Source organism: Ammospiza nelsoni, chromosome 1 (genome assembly GCF_027579445.1).
Source record: "Ammospiza nelsoni isolate bAmmNel1 chromosome 1, bAmmNel1.pri, whole genome shotgun sequence".
In the NCBI taxonomy this organism is placed as follows: Eukaryota; Metazoa; Chordata; class Aves; order Passeriformes; family Passerellidae; genus Ammospiza; species Ammospiza nelsoni.
The window spans coordinates 52,893,571-52,917,527 of NC_080633.1; the positions used below are offsets into that span (position 1 = coordinate 52,893,571).

The window sequence follows — 23,957 nt, forward strand, 5'->3', positions numbered from 1 at the left end:
TCTGCTCTTTAGCATTTAATTGCAGTCTTCAGTTAATATTTATAGGTTTTTTTATTGTTGCAAAAATTTTGTGTACCTTGTTTTACTTCAGTCTATTAATTAAAGAGGGACTGATTGTCAATCTAAATAAACCTGATAAACTTCAAATTGAAAGTAATGTATTCTTGGTAGCTTACACTTACTAAAATAAAAGACAAGAGAAGACCAAAAAATCATTCCGTGGTTATATCTACATGAACATTCTTAATTATCCCAAGTTATGTTTTAGAATGAAAAGCTACTCCACCAGTGAGGCATGACAAATGATGTATTTTTGCTTAATATAACCTCTGTCCTTTTTTCCTTATTATTTTGTTTCATTCCATCAAGGATGTTTTTCAGTCTTCCACCTGGTTGAAGGTGAAATAACTTTTGAATAACTTTTCACCAGTAGTAAACTCTGGAGTTACGTGTCAGAACTTTCTGATGTGTGCTTCTAAATGTCACACTTATTTATTTTTGTCAACATAGTATTTATGAATGGCAAATTCTTGGAGGAAGCAAAGTAAAATCAAAATGTGTTCATTTTCTATCACAGAACAACAACCCAACAGCAGAAAGAACTTGAAGGTCAGTGTGCTCGAAGCAGCTCCCCAAGGGTCTGTGTCTCTGTAGGACTCCCTGTGGGATGCTGTTTGTGCATGGTTGTGGGGCTATACTCACAGCCTTAGCAGGGCTTTGTAGAAGGGCCTTGTGAAGAAAGCATCAAGAAGGTACTGATGGATGAGAGCCAGGCCAAGAATACGACCGCTGAACCTGAACCTGGGAAATAAAAATGCAGAGTTAATGAAGTGCAACTCAAGACTTCCAGTATAGAAACTTACACAGGTACTAACTGGGGCTTTTTTGTTTGTTTGTTTCTGAATTAGTTTTTCACATTTATTCCCTGATTTTTTTTTTCTGAGCAGACACTAAATGCCACTCCTCCCATGTCTGATCAATAATGGATTTCCTTGATGCACCTCCTGCTGTAGCCATACCTGCAGCTGGCATGTTATGTGCTCTCCTATGCCAAAGCAATGAACACTCACTTTCTGTGATCTCTTTTTCAATGTTCTTATGTACACTGACTACATCCAACACAGTATTTGGCCAAGGAAATATTATAATGCTCCACCTCAGCAGAAAAAATGCTATCGCAAAAGAGGTGCAAAGGATGTTTGGAGACTCAGCATATTCAGTTTCTGACAAGCTACAACCCTGTCTGAGGTGGGGCTTTAAAGTACTTTAAAAGGGTAGTGAGTTGATCTGGTAGGGGAAAACTGTTTAAAATAGTTCAGCTAACTGTTGTGACCAAGGACACATTAATATCAGCATCTAAAGTTCAGGCACACTGTTTCAGACCACTTTCTAAATTTTGCTGCTCAGCTGTTCTCAGTTTTTGCACACTCCTGTGTTTGTTTCTAAGAACAACCACCTCCAGTCCCACTACAGGTACACTCAAATAGCACCCTACCCATTATAATCTGTGACTTGTGATAATAATCTATTAAATTTTTCTTCCTATGATTTCTTCTATGACTTATTCTATATTTTTCATCAAACCTTCTTTTAAATCAATTATCTTAGACGGAAAACCACAAAACTGGTGTGAGTCCAGGTGAGTTTGATTTTTGTAAGAACAACCCCCAACAGCCATTCAAGACTTGCTTACATGTAAGAAAGGAAAAAATCCATCACTCCAAATGTGAGAACTCCAAATCTGAACTGACTGGTAACACAGAAAAGTTTTACTGCACAAAAGATGAGAAATATATCAAAAAGTGTAGAAACCATTCCTTCCGCTGACAGGAATCAGTGCAAAGACCGGTCCTGCACAAGAATGAAACACGAGTCTGATTGTATTAAAGGTGGCAAAGAATATCTGTTCAATCAACTGAATGCTCACGGGACAGAACAACAAGTGCTTAGTATGTCAAATGGGGCACAAAATAGCCTGCTGTGGGCCCAATTAGCATTTACATCACCACAGGAGCTGCCTCTGGGTCCCCTGAATCTGGGAAAGGTGCTTACGATATGCAGCTGACCGGCCACAGAAGAATGATTATATTACCCCTCACAGCTGTTTCCACAGCAGCAACAAAAGGCAGCTGTTGGCTCTAGTTAGGGCCTGCTTCACTTCACTTGTGCTTCAGTGCAGCGCTTCCAGCAGAAGGCAAGGAAACGAGGGGCAGCTGATACAATGAAAGCACAGTGGAAGCCAGACAGCTCAAACCCCAGAAATGCTGAACCTGTAATCTGTCACTTTTATAGCACCTCCAGGACCCATAATCAAGTCCGTTTGTCCTAAACAGAGCGTGTCAGCTTTTTTGGTTTTGTTCTTCACCCCCATCCATCCCCAGAGGTTTTGAAAGTGAGCACTGCATGAAAATGCTGGGGGTGTTCCTCACCAAGTGCTCACCCCACAGCTGTGTGGGACTGGGCAGACAGGAGCCACCTGGAATAAAGCAAAAGTGAACTGCCAGGAAAGATTTGGGAATGTGGCTTCTCCTACGAAACTGACTGAATGTGTGAACAGCATCCCTTTTCTCCTTGCTGCTTGTTTTCTTCTGCATGGCTTTGAGGGCATTCCTGCAAAGCTGACATGAATGGGCTGTGCACCTACAGCAAGGTGTTTACAGCTAGGGGCACATGTTACAGGGGCCATTAATGGAGAGCCTGATTTGAATCAGTGCCTTGTGGCAGAACTGCATCAAACCATCCCAAAGCCACAGGCAGCATTTCTGTGTGAAAGGTCCAAGCCTGGCACACCAGCCTAAAAACACATGGGATAAGTGAGATGAAATAATTAATAAAACATTGCCACTGCTGATGGCTATCAATACAATGGATAAAAAAGCTGTGCTGCAGACTGTATTCCCTCGCAGCTCTGTATCACCCCAGAAAAACATGGTGCTGTGTGGCCAAGGCAAGTCAGCTCTCCAGCCCACAAACCCTTCTGCCCCTGCACAGAGCCTTGGTATCTCTGCAGAGATGCGCTACACTTGACTCTCTTCTGAAGAATGGTGTAGCAGAAGGTTCTCTGGCCCCTTGTCCCTGCTGGACAGGGCCTGGGACCAGACATGACACTTCTCTGGTCCAGCACTGAGAAACGTGGACCATGGTAAGTCAGCAGATACCTGTCAACAGGAGCCATTTGCTGTCTTTCTCAGAGAACAAATACACAATTTATCTGTGTGTGGATCCATTCAGTTCATCAAGCTGCCACTACACTCAGACAAGCATAGCAGTCCCACTTAAAAAGTATCAAAACTTACAAAAAAGTAAGAAGAAACAAATTGCCCTCCTTAAAAAAGCCAGTTAAAACAAAGCCAGACTCTTGTGTTTATTTCTTCCTCAAAGATTTAGAGCACGGGTGAGATTTAGAGGTGGGTAAAACAGTCCTTTCAGAACAAAACAAGTTTTCTTGACAGAATAAGCAACACAAAGGTAAATCCTGGCTCGAGGGCACATACCTTCCTTAAGCCTGAATTACATTTATCTTTCCAAGGAAGTGTAAAATACTTGTTTGGTTTCTTTCTAGCAGAAAAGCTAGTTTGGGAGAGGTGGGGAATGCAGGGTCTTGCTCTGGTCTTTTCTTTCAACACCCTTCCCTTTTGGAGACAATGATTGAGTCTGAGTAATGTGCTCCAGCAAGAGGGTAAATGCAGGAGGGAGTTAATGAACAGGAAATGGTGGAACGAGAGACAGAATTAATGAGCAGTGGAGCTGCTCTGGTTTGACTGCCTATTGACACTGTTCGTCCACTCAAAAAAGACATTGTGTGCACCTGCTTTCTAGCTGTTAACAGCACTACTCTTTGACCCATTTGCAGAAATTTCCACTGTACCCAGCTAATTCCTTTTCCTTCTGGAGGCTTCAGGTGCCCCTGAAGCAGCCACAACAGCCCATTGCAAAATAACAGGTTCACTCCCCTGGATGGGGCTCTGTGAATATTTATTGCATATTCATGTGCTCAGGGAGAGACAAATCCATGCTGAAGCAGCAACTAGGCAATACATTTTCCTCCCACTGCAGCTGAGTCACAGGAGATTTAAGTACTCTGGTCCTTATCATATAGCACCAGAGCAAGGCAGGACCCACAGTGACCCACAATTTGGTACAGGGCTCTCTCTTAATGGTTCAATGAATGGAGTTCTACTTCATATGACAGTTTTTCCTTGGATTCAGATGGATAACGATACACCTTGAAAAGATTGTGATCTGTGTGTACTGAGGAAGAACAGTCTTTATCATTCTATTGGTAATGCCTTGGGAACCATGCCTTGTGGGCTAAATTAGGTGTGGTGTAAGAAACTTCAAATCCTAAAAAGAGGATGCACCTGATTAAATAAAAAAGATTGAAAATCCTGCAAACCTTATATCACTCAAATACATCAGCTGCATTTAAATGTGCCCTTCTTGGTACAGTAGCTTGTGAAAAAATATTCAAAGTAGGGCTTGAGAGATATAAATATAGCATGGTTCACATCAAATTTGAAAATGTCACTTTCCTTTCACAAGATTTGCTTTCTGTAAGTGAAATGTACACATTCTGTTGCACCAGTTTTAAAACTCCTAACTGTTTAATCATGCAGATGAACTTTTGGCCACCTGAAAGACAAGCTGAGCAAACGAGGCTACACTGTGGTCCAGGGTTTCTGTCCTTGGCAGCTCCTCTGAGGACAAATGATATTTGTCAGGTGGATCCACCTGGAGAGCCTATTAGTCCTTTCACAGTGGGAGAGACTGGATGTAATCTCAATCGTTATGGATACCAGAGATTCTTACAAGAGGAAAATATTTATAAAGGCACCGTCATGGCAAATACTTCACCTTGAGCATGCATCTCATTAGACAACAGAGAATTCAGTCATGAAACAAAAATTTGTAGGAAACTGAGCATCATGGATTCAAGAGGTTGTGGTACAGCTTGTTTAAAGCACTGTTAAAACTACCATTGTTATGAAGACACTTGTGAACAACCTGAAGGTGAGAAACTGCTGATTAAAGGAATTAAAAATCAATTTTTATAGTCTAAAATTTTGTGATTTGCAATCTTTTGATATGAAGGGGGACACAACATGCAGAGGAAGATGTACTGAGTCTATGATTTCTGAATTTTGGTGTTATCACCAGCACTAGCAATTTTTAGAAAAAGAACTTCTTCTTTTAATGCATGAAAATGGTAAGAATGTGTATTTTGCAAAAAGAGTCGACCACCAAGATAGTTACAACAACTGTGCCTGGACTCATACATTAAGAATTTTAAGCAATACTGGCAGTGTGTCAGGCACATGCTCCAGAGGTCTGTGTCTAGATGTTGGAAGTACCCATCCTTGTGTTGGCTCAGTGCAGGACATGGCCAACATGTGCTACATGAGCTACACCTACAGAGAAATGATCTAGCAGAAGATCAGGTCACCTCTACAAAACCTTGTCAGTGGATCAAATCCACACCTCTGTCTATCAGCCCTCATTAACAAATGCCTTTCTTTAATTTGGTGTGCACATGTAACCCCTGCTCACTCAAATGAAAGAACATCTGAAGGGGCTAATGGGATGACATGAAGCATTCTTCTGTCAGGAAGGCTGAGCCATGCAGGCTGGGACAGCTCACGTGTTCTCTTTATCTGACTTGCATCTGCAAACTCTGCAGACTCCTCTTTGCCACCGTGTCATTTGGCCTTGTGGCAAATGTGCTCCGTGTGTCTGCAGGTTCAGAGGTGGATGCTGTGGCATTCCAGCACCATGCCTCTTCAGTTCAGGAATCTGATGACCTCATGTGTCATTAATATGAAAGGAATGGCTCTTACAAATGCTGGAGACAGGAGTTCATGAAATCTTAGCACATTAAAGAGAAAAGGTAAAATAACTCCTAAATTAGTCATAGAGGAGAATTCCAATGTAAGGAGTAACAGGAGAACTGTTGGCTCATCTTCTTTTCTTATATCCATCTCTAATATGAAGATTCTTTAGAGAGATCAAGATCTTAGAGAGACCAAGATACAGTGTTGGGTCACATTTGCACAGCATCTCCCAATGCTGCACTGACTCCAGTATCAAACTACACTGGCATCCCACATGAGAGCTTACACTAGATCCCTACAAGCTTCTTTTGAAGGAATGGTAATGACTCACCCCAACCAGGTTTTGGTTTTACTTCCTGTGCATTATGTTCTAAATACTGAAATGGATCTTATCTCATATATGGTCAAAATTCATTCCAGGTTTTCATTCCAGGTTGACTGAGTTTGTAAGGGGAAACTCCATACTTCCTCACTGTGAAACCACAGAAAACTCTGTCAGGTAAGCTTCATTTTTTCAACCCATTTTTCAATTAAAATTTAAAGAAAACATTTAGGACTACTAACATGGACCAACTGTGTGTGCAGATTTCCACCCTGGAAACTGATGAACCTTAAATAGTTAAGAATCTACAGGGATTGGTTCCTGCTGCCCCAGAAAATGTGACTGGGATTTAATAGAGGATACATGCTACTCAGAACCAAGGCATTTCATTCAGGCATCAAAAGATCAAGAAGCATATTCCATGAGCCTCTCTTTGATAATCCTATCTGCTTATTATGCCTATAAAACTTAGGAGTTTTATTGATATTTTCAAGGAAATTTGTTACACTCATTTAAGAAAGCACTAGCCTCTCTTAAGCAGCCCCTACTGTAAAGTGGAACAGTCCAGCAAACCTGCTTGTGCAGTGTCATAAAATACAAAGATAGTGCTCAGAAAGGATGAGAAATATAGGTGCATCACCCAAGAACTGAAATTAAATAAGAAAAGAAAAAGGATGAAAAATTATTTTCAGAAAGAAAAGCAAATTGGTACGAATAAAATTCCTTTACATTTGAAATACTGAACAGATAATTTTCTTTAGATGAAAACAAGCCTTTCTTTAGATATTTTTAGTTTTGGTGGGCACCAGAGTTTCATATGATGAGTAACTTTATGTGAGTCAATCTCTCATTTTATTGCTAATTTGTGCATATATTTTCTGCTGCAAAAGGTCAGTACATTACTGGCACTTCAGTAAGTCCTACTTCCATTCTCTGGATCTATCTGCAAGTAGAACACATTTCTTAGTACCAAGGAGTAGCCACATGAAAAAGAACTATTGCTTACATGTGATGGAAATGTGAGCTATCCATGTCCTTTTAAATCTCTGGAGCTCATGCATCCTAAATTAGCAACTAAACCTCAAACCATTCCTGAAGCCTAAATTACCAGCAACTGAAAAACAAAGAGATAATCCAAACCTTATTGCTTCTTTATTTAACCTAATCAGATCCTTCAAGTCTTTTCCTTGTCCCTAATCTAGCCATTTGTTCACTCAGAATATCTTTTAATCTTTCTTATATCCTGGCTATATCCACCACAAAAGAACTGACAGAAAAGGTTAAAAGACTAATTGTGTCACAGAGAAGAAAGCATGAATTTATGGCAAAAGCTGCAGGCTATTCTGCTTTATCCAGAAAAATGAGAGGCAAAGATAATGTAGATAAGGGAAATTCATAAAATCCCCTTGGGTTTCTCTTCAACACAATCCATCAGATGGTTCCTTTCCTCCGCACAGTAGCTCCAGATAAACGCTCACAGGACAAAGGGCTCCAGCTGCATTAGCTCAGCACTGCAGCCAAGTCAGGAAGGCCCACACTGGAGTTGCTGGCACTGCCTTCTTGCACATCAGCTGAACTGTGCCAGAAGTTCTCACTGCAGGAGCAGGAATTCCTCTGCATGGGGCCATGGCAGGCACACCAGCCTCGGTGTCATGGGCTGTCTGAGCACCAGAGACACCAAGTGCTGGAAGCAGAGAGCTGATTTCCAGGTCTGCCTTTAAACTAGTAAGGAGATTTAAAATGAACATGGTCTCCCTCTGTAAGAAGAAATCTATGCTAGGTATCATTTTACCAGTAACAGGTTCCACGAATGCAGGGGTTTGGAGGAGGAGAGGAGGAGTGTGCAAGCGCTGAAGTGGCCATCTCTGCTTGCAGAGCCAGCTCTCAGCCTCATGACTATGATGCACAGTCATCCCCCTGTGAGAGAACCCCTGCCAGAACACAGCAGCACGAGCACCACTAACCTCCATCAGCACCAGGTTGCCTTTAGCTTCTCTTGCTGGTACAAGGGATGAGACACACTGGCCTGGGAGACTCTTGGCAAACACTCCTCTGCCCAGCAGCTATGGAGGGGATACACACCGAGGTATGAACTACTGGCTAGCAGACAACAAACCCCTACATTTTGTGATTCTCAGATCCTAGACTTTATTGCTTACCGGGAATTTCAAAGCAGAGAGATCAACTTCCAGAGGAGATCAGTGCCAATATTTCACATGAAAATTGACAAAACTTAAATACAAAAGTAGAATACCTTATCTGAAGGTATCCAGAAAACAAGTGATAGAGAGAGCAATGGAATCACAGTCCTCTGAGTCCCTTCTCCATTTTAGTTGTTTAGTCTATTTGACATTTTATATGTTTATCAGTGTATCATCAGTTCCTCATAGATCAGTTCAGTTTGATGGTTATGGGTTGTTCTATTTCAAACAAGCAAAAGTACATTTTCATCAAAGACTTTGATTTCTCAGTCAAAGACTTTGGAAGAGTTGTTGGTGGGCACTTTACAAACCTATGAATTGGTGAAGTTTCAGACATCATATGACTTATGTTTGCTTTCCATAGCTTTGCCATGTGTTGAAACAAACTAGTCAAGCTACAGGGAAATCACAGATTTAGTCATCTGCCAGACATGAGGGTCATAAAAACACAAGCTGCATGACTGCACATTTTCCTTCAATGGCTAACTACAAACACTGCAGCCACAATAACTGACTTATTCTCAAAGGAGGCACATCCTTTCCAGCCTGTCTGGGGTATTTAAGCATGAGAGAGACTGCTCATCATAAAGTCCTGGTAAGCACCCAGGAATGTTTACCCTGCATGGTGAGAGGTGATGCAGATATCCTTGAGCTAACTGCAAACAGCTCACAGGCAGTGCAGAGCCCTCTGGACTTGCCACCCCTGTCCAAAGCCACACACTTGGGTCTGCACTGTGCTGCAACTCAGCTAAGGATGCCTGTCTCTCAGGATGAGGATTCTCAATTGAGTAATGTCAGAAATCTGTGTGCTGATATTCAGACATGCCATGAATTGCTGGGCAGTCTCTTACAAGTCTTGTTTTGCAAATCATTGAATACTTCCAACTTTTATTAATACCACTGCAAACTGACCACTCTGATCCTCTTCTGGGAACATGCAGAATAGCAGAACGTTTGCATTTGTGTTCTGAAGCCTAAGAAAATTTTTTTACTTTTCTTTACAAATCTTTCCAACACAATTAAATAATTCCAGTTTCTAGTCTGCCATTCTCTGGAATGGAAGAATAAGTCACAGTGTAAAAAGCTTCCTTCAATGAGCCACGAGATACTGAATGTATACTTCTGTATTCTTGCTATCACGTGAACTTTTCTTATAGAGGGTGAACAGCTTAGGATTTTTCTCATCCTCCATAACTTTATGGGAATTTTGAAAAATGTTCCTCTTCCAAGCTGGGGCAAACTGACAAACATTACATTTCTCCCTTCAAAAACATACATATCAGATAAAATTAAATCTTTAATATTCTCCTTTTCTGGAATTCAATGTAACACTAAGGTAACATACTGAAACTAAGAACAACTTTCAATGAACAAATGAAACATCTAACTTTCATAACATCCCAGGGAGAGGCTACGGAAACAGAAATGCCTTTGCTACTCAAAAATACCCAAAATGAATTTGGGTGATTTACTGAAAACAATATTGCTCTACAAGCAGTCTTTTTGATGTATGAATTGTGTTGCTTACGAAAGAAGATTATCTTGGGAATTTCTGCACCTGCTTTAGCTGAATTTTCTTTACCTTGCTGAAGTCTGAATAAAACACAGTGAGAAGTAAGGAGGGGAATGATGACTGAGCAATACTTCATAGTGACAGCTCAGCCTTGCCATTCCAGTGGGACTGGGACAGGAGATACGACAACATTCATCACTCCCAGGGAGTTTTTCACCACTACCAATACACAGACAATCACTGCCCATCCTGCTGCTTCCCTGCAGGCCCACGTGCCTGGGGACAGCCTGGACCTTACGCTTTTCTCCTCTGCCACATGCAAGGTGCAGAACTACAGAGATTTTCATGGGAAGCCTCCCTACCATGGGCAGATTTAATCTGCAGCATTGCAAAAGACTAAATGGCCCTAAGCAAGGGAAAAACCCATAAATATGACTTTTGTAAATACAGAACAAAACAGAAGAGCCGCCTTTCCCTCAAATCAAACTCTAATTTGGAAGAAGTGCTAGAGAGACTCTGAGACTCAGGGAAGGGAAAAGGGGTAGAGACTGTGAGAGACATCTCTTCTTTCAACTCATAAAGCAAAACCATTTTGATCCTCAAAAGATCTTGGAAAAAATTCTCTAGTAAGAGAGAGAAAGTCAAGAGTAAGGTAAATATAAAGCAGAACCTTTTATAAAAGAAAAAATGGTTGCTGTACAAGCTCAGTTAGGAAGAATGTTTTTTTCTCCTTCATTTTTGGTTTGCCTTTAATCTTCCAATTCCTCCTGACCCTTAATAAATAATTAACCAGCTGTTGAGGCAGGCTGTATGTGATACAGTCATACATCAAACTTAATGGGAAAATCAAAGTTTACTTAAGTACAGGAGGCATTGAGAGAGATCACAGTACAGCAGCAAGAAGGCATTTCAGTAACATACCCTTTTCACACAGTGAAAAGGTCTTATAAATTATTTCAGCTGCACATTTATTTTAATATAATTCTTGTCCAGAAGATTTACAATAGTGCTTGAAAATTTCTCATGCAGACATAATTTATTTAAAATAAGATATTGCTAGTAATTAAAATTTATGGTCTAACATAACATTAAATGCTTTGGTTTTCTATGGTGCCTTTCATCTGAAAATTTCAAAGCAGTTCCAAGCAGTACTGTACATCAAACGGAATTCAAGTTGATTACATACTAGGAAATCTCTTCAGATGGAAACTGAGGCAACCAGGCAATCATCTAATTTCAAAAACAACTGGATGTAGCTTGATGCCTCACTCTGGGGTGCATTATCTGAGTTTTTAGGGGATGATTTTTCAATGTTTAGCACAAACAGGCCCTTTCAAGACAGCTGCAAAATTGGTCTCCTAAACTAATTCCTTCCCCAAATGCAGACCCACACAAGTAGCCCTTTTAAGCCCAAAACCAGACTCAGTGTTTCTAACTCCCTGACTGAGCAGGTATTGGGCCCTATGTAGGTTGCCTGCCACAACAGCTGAAAAGTCAGAGAGATTCCTGAGTAATTCAGACCACGTATTCCCAAGAGCTCCCTTCAGTCTGTGGAGAGGAGTAATGGCTGTTTCCAGACCTCCTGCTTAGATGCTGTGACTACATTTCTCCACTGTTTCTATAAAGAGCCAGGGACTGTGTCTAAATCCATCCCATGAGCTGGTCTGCATTGGAATACAACCCATTAGCTCATAAGGCAATTTGTCACTTTCTTTAAAAACACTTTAATTGAAATAAGTCAATCTCTGTGTAGAAGGATTATCAGAGGTTTGTTTCCTATAGATCTGCCTCTGATGGCCCCACATTACCACACTGCAGTAGCTCCAGTTCCTCCTCCACATTTCTGCTAGCACTTCCCAGGCTTTGGAGTATCTCCAGTTTCTCCCTTCTGTCTCCCCTGAGCATGCACAGCTCTGCCTCACATCCCCGAGCTACCAAGCAAGACAATGTGCCTGCTTTGCATCCTGTGCCTGGGATGGACCTGTCGGCTCACTTATGCTGCCTGGCCAGCTGTGAGGACAGACAGCACATGGCCAGCTGTGAGGACAGACAGCACACATCCCTGCTGAGCTCTCCCCCCACCTCTCTGAGCCACTCTTCCGTGGATCTGTCCTTCTCACAGACACAAGTTTGACAAAGCTTTTAGGAAATTATTATCTTCAAGACATTTACCTTCCTGTCAGACAGGTCTTAAAACTGATTAGGAATCTGTCTGATGGATAGGCAGGGCAAATGCACAAGGCACAACTCATAAGGAAACTGGGGTAAGAAAACCAACCAAGCTCTCTAAGGAGAAAAGACAGCTGAAGTTGCAACATTCTCAGTTCTCCTTGGGTTTATTATAACAAAAAAACGGAAAAAAAACAACACCCTGCATTCTCTAGCACGCTAGAGATGGATAGTGCTGGTTATGTGGTTTCTCATTTACACAAAATAAATAAAAGGGATCCTCAGAGGTTGGCTGGGGCTCTGCCCCCACAGCATCGTGTAGGCAAAGGGAGCTGCCTTTGCCTGTGTGCCAGAACACGTAAAAGCAAGAGAGGCACTGCCATGCCTGAAGCAATCAGCCCTGATGGGAGACAGCATGTGTTTGCTCAGCTCAGCCAGTTGCAGTGACCATGTCAGCTGACTTGGAGCACAGGGAAAGCAAGATCCTGTCTGCATGGAGAATGGGTGCACCAGGCTTCCATCTGCCTGCAGAGTGAGATGCAGATATAAATGCAAGTCTTCTGTTTGACTCTGCTCAGTGGCACAGACAAGAATATGAGAAGGAGGACTGGAGAGAACAAAGAAAATTCATTATGGGAAATGAATGAAGAAAGTTCTATCCCAAAGCAGTTTTAAATGAACATCAAGTTATAGAGTTCATTAGGACAACGTGGCCAGCAATAATCTACAGCTTCTGGAGATCTGAGCATTGGGTCTATCATGTCTGTGGCCTTCAGCAGGATTCTGAACAAAAACATTTTACTCACAGGTCTTCAACTTTCTAAAGGGTCTGATAAACAAATGCATTAATTTTCATATGAATTAAAACAAAGAAAATACAACAGGGCTTCTCTGAGACGGATACAAAATGGTAAGTATGATTAGCAAGCTGTAAATGCCTCTAAGATAACTGTAGCACTGGGGTGCTGCTCTCTGGCTGCATAAATGTCACAGCAAGGTCCACAAATGCTTACTATTACAAAAACCCATGCTGTTACTAATTCACAATGAAAACACAGAAAAAAGATGTTTCAAGTTAAGATCCCTCAGATCTCCAAATGAATGTCTGTGAAAGATTTTTTTCTGTCTAGGCCATTTGGCTTTTTATGCAGAGGCTGGGCTTGTTTTCACATTTTTTTCTTTTGTTCCACATTTTGCCCACTTGTGTGGAAAAGGGTGAAGTACCTCCAGTGGGGGTGTATTTCAGAAGATGTTTTCAAATATCTAGGCAAAAAGCTAGACACATTTACCTAGACCAGACAGAATGGCTCATTACTGGCACGGATTAAAAGCAGCTTTTCTGGCTATGAGCTTCAGGTACATTCTGTAGCATGCAGATAAAAACATATCATCAAACTTCTTTGGTCTAGGAGTTGTACCTGTCCTTTCAGATAGAAAGGGATTTAAAATATTTTAACTTTAAAAATGTGTGATATCTTATATTTTGTGTGTTCAGTATGCACATATGTCAACTGAAGGAAAAAGTCTTATTCAATGGAAGCTTGCAGGAAAGGTGTTAAATCTCAGTTTCTCCATAAATGAGAAATATTTTCCAGTCATTATGTCTCTTTCTTAACTTGGCATACATACAACTAGTCTGTGCTTTGATGTGCTCATTTTGGACTCAGAATGCTGTTTGTACAAAGAGCAAAGCATGAAATAAGCCACTAAAAGGGGCAGAACTGTAACTTTTAGGCTGTGGAAAAGGAGCAGTGCATTTCTCCATCCTGCCAATATGAATAAAACTTCACATCTTTGCATTTTCTTGCATTTATCTCAAATTTATCACTGTTCACTTAAGAAAATGTAAAATAATTTTGAAAGCATTTTTTTTACTAGCTCTGTTTCTTTAAATATCTGTGTCTGGAGAGGTCTTGCAGAAGTACCAGAGAGAAAAACATGCCAAGGGTAGATTTCACATAAATAACAAGCCCCACAGCACCAAAAACCATACCAACCAGTTGAAGAAATCTGCAAATCTAACCCAATTGTGGTTGTGTGGTTTTCATGACTGACATCAGACTTCAAGCTTTGAAAAGACTATGAATATTAATTACCTGTGACCCTGGAACTCTCAGACTGATTCATCTGTGTTAGCTGGTGCTTCATAACCGATTTGAGAACAGGAAAGTGATGTCTATTTCTGGCATGTGACAGGGAGAAGGCTCTGCTGGAATCTTATCAACAAGTAAATTTGAGAAACAGAAGTTCTAGCTCTGACTTTGATGAGAATGAAGAAAGCCTGGGAACACCAGAAAACCTCATTCCTCAGGAACAAACAGCAACAAGGCAGTTAGTACAGAGTCCTCACAGAAGTTAGCTTGTAAAGCCTTAATGGGAAAACTGTACTCAGTTTCAAGAAGGTTGATCCAATTCCTATCTTTGCTGGCTGCACAGAATTCTGAACATAGAACTCTAGGGTTACAAATGAATAGCTGAGATCAGTCACACAGTATAAAAACATTTAGAATGTCTAGATATCTACAAGCCAATCATGAAACCTATCAGGCTAATTATAAACTGCTGGTCTCAGGCAATTATTTCCATAACAGGTTCATGAAATATTTCCAAGCACAGACTGGATTGTTTATCTTTCCCTTGGGTCATGCAATCTTGCCCTATTTACAATATTGCATGTGCAAGCCTCTTCATTCATAGCATTATTTCCTTCTGCAGGCCAAGAGGCCAAATTTATCTTCTTAAAAATAGGAAAACAAAATGTCTGAAGGCCAAATAACATTCTGCATGCAAGAAGCTGGATTGATATGTGCAGTTGGAGAAACAGCCCATGTGTCTAACTGCTGTTGATTTTTGAGTTAAATGCTAACTGCTACAGGAAAATCATATTAGGTGTTCTTTCTGCTGTTCTGTATACCCAGGACACCTTTAAAAACCTGCCTCTTTCATGTTAAAATCTCCCAAGGCACAGAAGAACAAAATGAAGGGATCAAACACAGAATATATGTTTTGCAGTAGAATTTATCATTTAAGAAAACTGCAACTCTTTGCTAGGACAGTGTTTATAACACATGAGAGCCAAGGGCACGTTTTACCTGCTGCTGAGATAACATGGCAACACCATCTCTGGACACAGAGGAGGCTATGAAAAAACTTTATCACTATGTGGGCAGAATGATCGTGGGTTTGCACCTGCCTAGTTGGCTCTCTGCCTGGAAGTCAAAATGCATCTCCACAAATAACAGCCTCCTAAATCAGAAGTTTATCCATGCTGTCTGTTAAGGTAGGACACAGGACAGACTTTATTTCTTCTTGAAAACTAGGAAGGCTCCAGATAATGTCTAATGAACAGGATTGCAGTGGGAGGTGAACAAGCTGTAAGAATCAAGCTGCTCTCCTCCTGCTCATGTCAGTAGAGAAACACTCTAAAGCAAAGATCATTGTTAGCTCCACTGCTGGAAATGATAATACAAAAAAAATTCCAACAATTTAGAAACCATGCTAGTCCCAAGCAACATTCCTTTTCCCCTGGGTAACTTTAACAGTGGTGACAGCACAACTGCTTATGATCTCCCACCTGCTGTAAGCCAAGCAAAGGGGGATCTGTTCACAAGAGTGAAGGAACATGTACTATTTGCAATTTAAAAGGGGCTTGCCTCCCATTTTAAGAAAAGGATCTCTGAGAGGAGCCAGTAAGATTGACAAAGAAAACCATCATAGGAACAAGTCCATGTGGCAGCACTTGTTTGACACAATGAAATCCCACAAGGGACCAAGTGATGCCCGGGGCTCGGAGCCTATGCTTCACTTAACCACATCTGAAACTACCAAAGTGAAAACAACTCCCAAAGACAGACAGATCTGAAGGCAGAAAGAGAAAATGAGGACATCACAATATGCTTTCAGAACTTTTGATAAAGAAACAAGATCAGAAATTCGTCTACATACTTAGTAAGCTAAAATATCTGCTCACTCTTACGGCCTTGCCCCAGACAAGCAGGGACACTGTTAGGGAAGAAAAGGGACACTGCTTTCTCTGGGCCTTTTTTAAGGCCTGTGGTAGTAACAGAGCAGCAATGTGGGTCTCAGAGAACACTACACAGCTTAAAAACACAATGCTGTGTGATGTATAGAAAGTCATACTGGCTCTTCTTAGAAAGGCACCAGGAAGATGAAGACTAGATTAAGCAGAGCTCTTCTCCCTGTCCTTTTTATGTTCACACAGAAGTTTGCAAACATCAAGTCCCAAGTAATGCCAGCAGGATATTTTAATAGTAGTACTTCATCACAACTGCTTTTTCAGAGCCTGATCTTGTATTTATGCTTAGTTCATCTCTTCCTTTTCACAACCTACTTCCCCACCTCTTCCCAGAATTAGCAATATTTGTATGTACTCCAGTCTAAACTGGGAGCTTTTGTTTTGCTTTTCCATGTTTTTATTGCTCTGGAACAATTGTTCAGCTCTGCATAAAATGTTCTTACCATTCCAGGTGATTTTCAACAAAGGCAGACATGGGGCTGATCTGTACAGTGTAGGTGTCGTTGGCTGAGTACTCAAACAGCCCATAATAGGGATTGAAGAGCTCCTGAGACAGAAGGAAAAAGAATTCTCGGGAGGGGCCACTGTAGTCCAACCTGGAAAGAAAAAGGTAGAAAAGATAAAATGAGGCTCCCTACCATTTCAGTGGATTTCCTGGGTTTGCCTACATTGGCTGCTGTCTTAGTACAGCAGCCTGTGCAGTCAAGTGTTTCTAACATGATTTATCTCTCCTCTCAAAACTTGATTCCTGAACAAGTTGCAATGCCAAAACTTCACCAATATCCAGTCTCAAAACTTGATTCCTGAACAAGTTGCAATGCCAAAACTTCACCAATATCCAGTCTGATCTGGGAGGAATCATAACTGGGACACATTAAGTAGTTTACTTTCCTGTGTTCCAAAAGCTTAGCAAACTGGATGTACAAGGCTCAGCCTTGCCTCAGCTGCCTGGCCAGCAGGGCCAGCAGAAGGGTAGCTCTCTATTGAGTGGGTTTGAACTGCCTATTAACACCTGGGCTCACAGACCACAAAGCCTGGGCTAAAGCAGAAATTGCTCTGACCCTCCTACACTGAGATGTACCCAAATCTAGCCCCAAGGATGCTTCTTTAGCTACAGAAACCATATAGAACAAGACCAAATCCCAGCAGACTTGTGTCTCTTAAGACAGAATTCCTTGCTTGTTCCATCCAAGCCCTTTCTGTTATTTTCATGTGGTATACCTTAAATTGAGCTTTGCTGTTGTATGAATTTGCTCCATAGAAAGCCTCTTTTTTTCCCTTGAATTTTTTACACTCAACTTGGAAAACAAAAGGAAAACGAAACTAAAATTTTTCCTGAATGCTTTAAATGAGAAACGTAGTGGATTTATTAAAAAACAGATCATTCTCTAATAATGGTGAGTAGGTTTTTTCAATCTAAAATAAACCTACGTGTAGCAATATGAAGAAATTATCTGTAGCCATATATCACATGTGCCAAAAGATTTTCTGAGGTGGACACTATTCCTTCTACTTAACAATTGTAAAGTAAGTTGAAAGCTCTGCAACTGGATCGGAATGGTCTGTGCTATGGAGTTATAGAAGCATAAGTGAAAGGGGCTGAATGATTGATTTGTGCAACTAGAAATATGGCAAAGGGCAGACAGGCTCATCCTCCTGTGTTTTATGTCTGGAGATTCAGTGCTCTCTTTGAGGAACTTTAGCTCTGGGATCGTGTGATGACATGAAAGCTACACCTGTAAAAGAGGATGGTAACAAGCCCACATGACCCACCAGTGCCAGCCATGGACCAGGGCTGGTTCCATGGACATCAATGTACTGGGTTAAGCCTGATAATGGCTGGAGAACTACAAACAAGGTGTGTCTATGTTCAAAAACCTCCAATGGGAGACTAGCTACTGCATTTCTGGGCAACACACTAACTCATCATAAAGCCTTTATAGTTAATTTTCAATGGCCTTTTTCTTTGAACTGTGGAAAGCTATGCCCATACAGCATCACGTGGCCATAGAGCATCAACTCATCAGTAGGGAATTGGCATCTTGGAGTCCTTCCAGCAGAATGTATTCTGCTGCATTAAGCAGCAGAAACCCTAGAGGAATGTATCTTCAGATGTAAATCAATCAGTGAAAAATGAATGAATTTGCACATCAAATTGGTTTGTAATTTCTCCTGAGGACACCATGCCACACAGAAAACAATATGACTTTGGCCAGTATTAGCATTCCAGAATGCTATTCCAAAAACATAAACTGAAGTGTGCTACATGTTTCTGCTTTACTTGCAGGCCAGAGGCAAGATCAGCTGTGAAAGATGACCTCTGTTACACAATATTGAATCCATAGATAATGAAAAGTAAGAGTGAAAAAACCCTGATACTGAGGTCACCAAGTGACTCTCTTTGAGACTGGCAACTTCTGTTCCCATTGTACATAATGTGTCCCAAGACAAGGGACAGAAGCCCTTCACTTGCCATGACACCTCAGAGCTGAGAGTGTCAGCATTTGCTGGACATGTTGAGAGTTGCCTCAGATACTGTCTGATACATTTGGGACCAAAATCCTACACACATGGTTTTTGAACAAAAGAAACTTTACATGCAAAGCTACTGAAATACAATTTCATGCCTTTTGTCCTATGGCACACTGGAAACACACACATAATGGTCATATATCTTTCCATTATAAAAGCGTGTGGATTAACCCTCAACTACAATGTAGTTCTTGAGGTGAGCCAGGGTGGATTTGAAAGGTTGTGCTTACAAACAAAAGGTCAGGGGTTGGCTTTCATCATATGAAAATGGCTCGTGGATTTTAAGAGTTGTACGAAGCTCCCTGAGAAAAGGCCTTCTCAGGAAACTTCCATTGCTTTCAGATTCCAACTGCACGAATTAAATTTTAAGGACTAAACAGCATTAATGCTTCTCACTTAAGATGGAAACAAGAAGTCCACATATGGATAACAAATGATCATTAGTTGGCATGCAAAGCTAAAATTTTTAAAGCAAAACCAGATCTACTGTGTAGAGTTAGAGTAACAAACTGGATAAAGGTCTGGTCTCTAGCTATAGCCTTCAGCCCGATTCAGTGTGTAAATATTGGCCTGGAGTTGAGTTTTCCCTTCCAGCCTGACAAAAAAACTACAGCAAACAAGATGACAATAGATTTAACCACTTAAAATGTCACTTTGAGACATCTAGACGGAAGGTGATAGAGGAAAATGAAGTATTATTGTTATTGTTATTTTTAACAAATGTTTGCCTTGATTAAGATGAATCACTTACTCAGGGGTAAAACAAAACCAAAAAAAACATTACATAGCAAGAGCAGTTCAGCATTAGTCAACTTGTTGTTTTGCAACACAGCAGCTGCCTCAGAGCTGAGAGCATTGTGTGGTTCCCTACCCTTCCTCGCCGACGAACGTGACGTAGAGTTTGTTGCGCTGGAGCTCCTTGCGGGAATACGCCATGACCTGGTTGAAGGTGCCTTCCAGCAGGTGGTCACGCCGTATAATCAACCTGCAAAGGGAGGTGGAAACAAAGATCTGATCATGGGGTCTTGCGGGAGCCTGTGAGGCTGGAGGTAAACAACACCTATAAAGAGAGACATTGGTTCTCAGAGAAGTTCATAAAATGGCATCTGCTGGTGCCCGTGCTACTTCACCATTACGGGTTTCCACTGGCTTTTCTATGTGCCCTGAAGGTGAATTCCTTCACAGTGCCATGATTAGGTTCAAAGCTCTGCTGCTAAGACTCTCCGCAACACCCATATGTACAAATTTATGCGGTAGAGGGGGCTGTGAGTTCCATCTGTATATGAAGTCCCAGCTTTCCGGAATTGGCCTCAAACACTTCCTGGATTTAATCCAGTGAATGTCCATGGACATACTGCCTCTGTGGCAGGGGAAGCAAAGGGAGTTATCAGCCTCTGTTTATACAACACATCTCTCATTCCCTTACTAATATCTACAACAACTTAATGGATAGTACTTTTACACACCATCTGTGCAAGAAACCCTTCTTGTTCATATGTTCACGGACACTTTAAAACAGACCTTCTAAAATATATTTAGTGTCTGCCTTGGACCCATTTAGCAGGACACCAAAAGGGGTAACCACCAGCTAACACTCCTCAGCTCTATAAGATCATTTTGCTGATGACATTTGCCTGGAATAAATTGCTTGGCTTCATACTTTTATTTTTTCCATAACAGATGTCCTTTGGTAGGAAGCCAACCTGAGGCATAAATTCAACCAGATGCCCAGGAAATACCTTAGAAACAGCCCACAGCCTTTGGCAAAGTTGGATAACTAGATTGAGCACAAGTTGGTACAGACTCAAAAGCCAGCTAACAAGATATATGGAAAGAAACTCCACAATCAAATGACAGAAAACCCCAAATACATGAAGACTGGCACAAATCTCTCCAGTTCAAATCCAGGAGGGCTATCAACACAAAGAACTATGGAAAGTTAAACCTGCATGTACAGACTAATTTGTGTAGGATCCTGTTCTGGCCCTGAGTTACACTGATACCCTGAGTTATACACATCTACTGCTATGTAGAGCCAAAGAATTTGGAGTCATCCCACCATTACAATGATATAGCTGTTATTAATATCTGGTGAGTGTTTGCCTGTAAGGATAATTCTCCTACTGGCAAATTATAGATAGGAATATGAATATCCCTGTTAAATAGGCAAGAAATGGGAGAGTAAGAGAATACGAATCTTTAAGAAGAAAACTTCCATACAAAAGCCTCTTGAAGGTCACTCTTTTGCAGAGTATATGAAGATCTTATCTTTCCCTGAGGTTATGTAAAAAAATGCAATCTCCAGGGTGTTTTACACTCCCTATCCCTGTCCTCATGGATAGTGAATGACAAAAGACAAAGCTATGTCCCCTTAGACTAACTGAATGATTTTAATACTTACTTAATTTTCCCTGGACCTTGCCCATACCCTTTGGCTTCAAGTTTTCGATAGAAATTGCGCAGCTTGGCTTCAAAATCCCTCCTGTATGGAGAAGGTGCTCTTGCACTTGCTCGCTGCAACCCTGGAGGAGGGAAAATATACAGCATCCTAAGGTGTAAGGGGCTTGACATTCTTCCAAATCATGCAGCTGATGTTTCCACACAGAACTGGTTAAAAAATGTGTTAGGAACTTCCTGAAGGTATACAGTGCACTCACTGCTAGTTTTGCTCTATCTGGCATCCATAGAGTTGTAAGTTCCTGTAATTCAATGATTGAAATGAACTTCCAGGGACTGTATCCTCTTCAGTAAAAGTACTGTTAAGCTCACCTTGTATGTGTCCTTGTGTTGCCTCTGCCTTTAGCTGTGACTGAATGGAAACTGAAGGATCAGAAAGGCATGAGAAAGACTGACATACATATCTACCTTTCATCATCAGTGGCATTTAGGTTTTCTTTCCCTTTTGCACTTTTAAGAGATCTCTCTCCTCTGCATTGTATAGGAGATCTCCTTACTTGGCAGGATTAAACCTCTGAAACTCAGAGCAATGCTTCTCACTGGAGCCTAGCAGCCCAGCCAAGCTGGGAGTCAGGTTTCCCTGTGTTAATCTGACTGTATATTAAACACTTCCAGCTATCAACACAAAATCCCTCTGTGGCATCAAAAAGGATTTCTGTCAGCAGGAAATGCCACATTTCCCTATTATGATTCACACATAACAGCAGATTTTTCAGCAATTTGGAACTTGTTTTATTTTGAAGGCTGCATTCTCAAAGTAGGAGATTATTCTTTTTGTATAAACAAGTGCCATGCCATAAAAGGCCAAATAATGGATTAATGAAATCCCATTTACCTATCTCATTACAAAAGACAGTAAAATACAGCCCTGTTATGAAAAATCTGGCAGCAAATGTTCCACAGGAAAGAAAAATAAACCCACATTTAGTGGGAGCCCAAAGTATTGTGGCTGCCATGAGGGAAGGACATTATTGTCTCAGCTGGTAAAACAGAAAATGCTGCTGTACTTATATGCTGCAGTATATACATGCAGCACAAAGAGAATCCCTTGCAACACTTCTTTCTTCTCAAAGCCTTCTGTTTTTCCCCAGCACATAAGAGAAGGGGTGCTCTCATGGGCTCTATAACCAGGACAGAAATTAGCAAGAAGACAGTGTGTTGCTGGAAATGAGTATTTGTCCTTGTGTTTTCACAAGAACAGTCTCCTAAGTGACATTTGTGCCATATACTTGGATTCTTGTCCTGAAGGGGACTTGCTTATGACCTGTCCTGATGTAGACAGGGGGAACTTGTACTCACAATGGTGTTAAAACTCATTAATGAAAATAGGACATTCTGACAGAACACAGTTGTCCTGTAGAGAAGGGTTTAGCATTTAACTTCTTCACATCAAAAAGCCTTTCCATTTTCCACATCCACATCCAAGATTTGAACTTCTCTTGTCCATTAATTTTGTTTGAAATCAGATAATTTAAATGCATGTCCAAAAAGTTCCGCCAAAAATGGACTTCTTCAGATCACATTTCTGTTGATTCTCTCAAAATGGCCACTGACACAGCCATGCAGTGAGACTGTGGTGGGGTTGTGTCTCTTGGCAAAAGGGAGACATTAGCTCCTCAAATTTCTATAGCATAAACAATAACTACAGAGACACAGCACAGCTGGAAATAACTTTCTCAGACAGTATGTCTTTCTAGAAAATATGTTTCCTTTCGAACCTAAGTTAATGGGTTCAACACGGAAGGTCAGGCTAGATGATGAAGATGATCCCCTCAGGTCTCAAAATAGATGTGCCCAGGGAAGAAGAGAAGTTTTTGGAACACTGAGTGGAGGAGACTGAACTTTACAGGGGTACTGGAACCCTGCAACACACCTTCAATTTGGAAGGTGCTCCTGGCTGCTGTCACATAAAAAGAATGTGCTTCCATGTCAGTGACTTATGCTTGGAGTACACCTCCCAATCCTTTCCAGCAATATCAAAAGGCGTATGTGTATCAACAGACACAGAGCAGCATTGCAAACTGATCCAGCAAAAAAAGCAGCTGGGATCAGATTCGGAGTGGACACTGGAACTAGCAGGCTGACAGCTGATGCTGGCTCTGAATCTGCTCTTTTCGATTTATTAGAAGAAATACCACAAATGCAAGATTTTGTTCTAATTTTCCCATCTCCTTACCTGGCGAGTTTTGGGGTGATGAACAGGGTGAGCAGCGAGGAGAAAAACTGTAACCTGGATGGAAGGCAGCCTGCAGTGGTATGTAGGACATGATATCCTCTTCAAAAAGGCTGCATGCAAAAAGTCATAGGGAGAGATTTAGTTCACATTCATCACATGAAGGAATGTAAATACGCAGTATGGTGCAAGTTCATTGTGTCAGATGTTTGGGTGCATCTCTGAGCTCATGGATTAAAAAAATCCATAGGCTTCCCAAAGACAGCCTGGTCACTAGCAATGAAGAACAAAATGAATTTTAGTAGATGTTTCATGCTAACATGATAGCTCAATCACTGATGGAGAGCAAAGACATGAGGCTACATAGGAAACAGGAGCACCTTCAACACATTAGCAGAGAGAAGCAAAGATGCGCACTCTGTCTCCCAGGCTGTTTTACTCGGGCCATTTTCATGTAGTTCAGTGCTCTGACTGCTTGAATTGAAATGATGGGAATAAGCTGTAAACTTCTTGCATTAGGCAGTGCTATTACAGCACACCAACCCCACATGGGTAATGCAACATTTCCCATCTCAGATCAAGACAATAAAATAACTTAGCTGCACTGAAGAGAAGCAGGGCCTAAAGACCAAGCTCTCTGGTTCCAGTACAAACTGAAGCCTTATCTTCATTACCCAGACAATGCCCACTGCACTGGACATTGAGGTTTCATGCATGTGTGGCAGC

General features: G+C 41.2%; 1 protein-coding gene across 3 annotated transcripts in view; it reads right to left on the bottom strand.

The window, feature by feature from the left end:
- HECW1 (HECT, C2 and WW domain containing E3 ubiquitin protein ligase 1) overlaps positions 1–23,957 on the bottom strand; it is a 253,494-nt gene that overhangs the window by 19,597 nt on the left and 209,940 nt on the right. For all 3 annotated transcript variants that reach the window (XM_059478944.1, XM_059478926.1, XM_059478936.1), the window contains 5 exons: positions 23,235–23,344; positions 21,003–21,123; positions 19,473–19,586; positions 16,513–16,665; positions 703–801 (listed from right to left, as the gene is read on the bottom strand). In XM_059478944.1, coding sequence (XP_059334927.1) covers positions 703–801; positions 16,513–16,665; positions 19,473–19,586; positions 21,003–21,123; positions 23,235–23,344 — 597 coding nt within the window. The remainder of the gene's footprint in view (positions 1–702; positions 802–16,512; positions 16,666–19,472; positions 19,587–21,002; positions 21,124–23,234; positions 23,345–23,957) is intronic.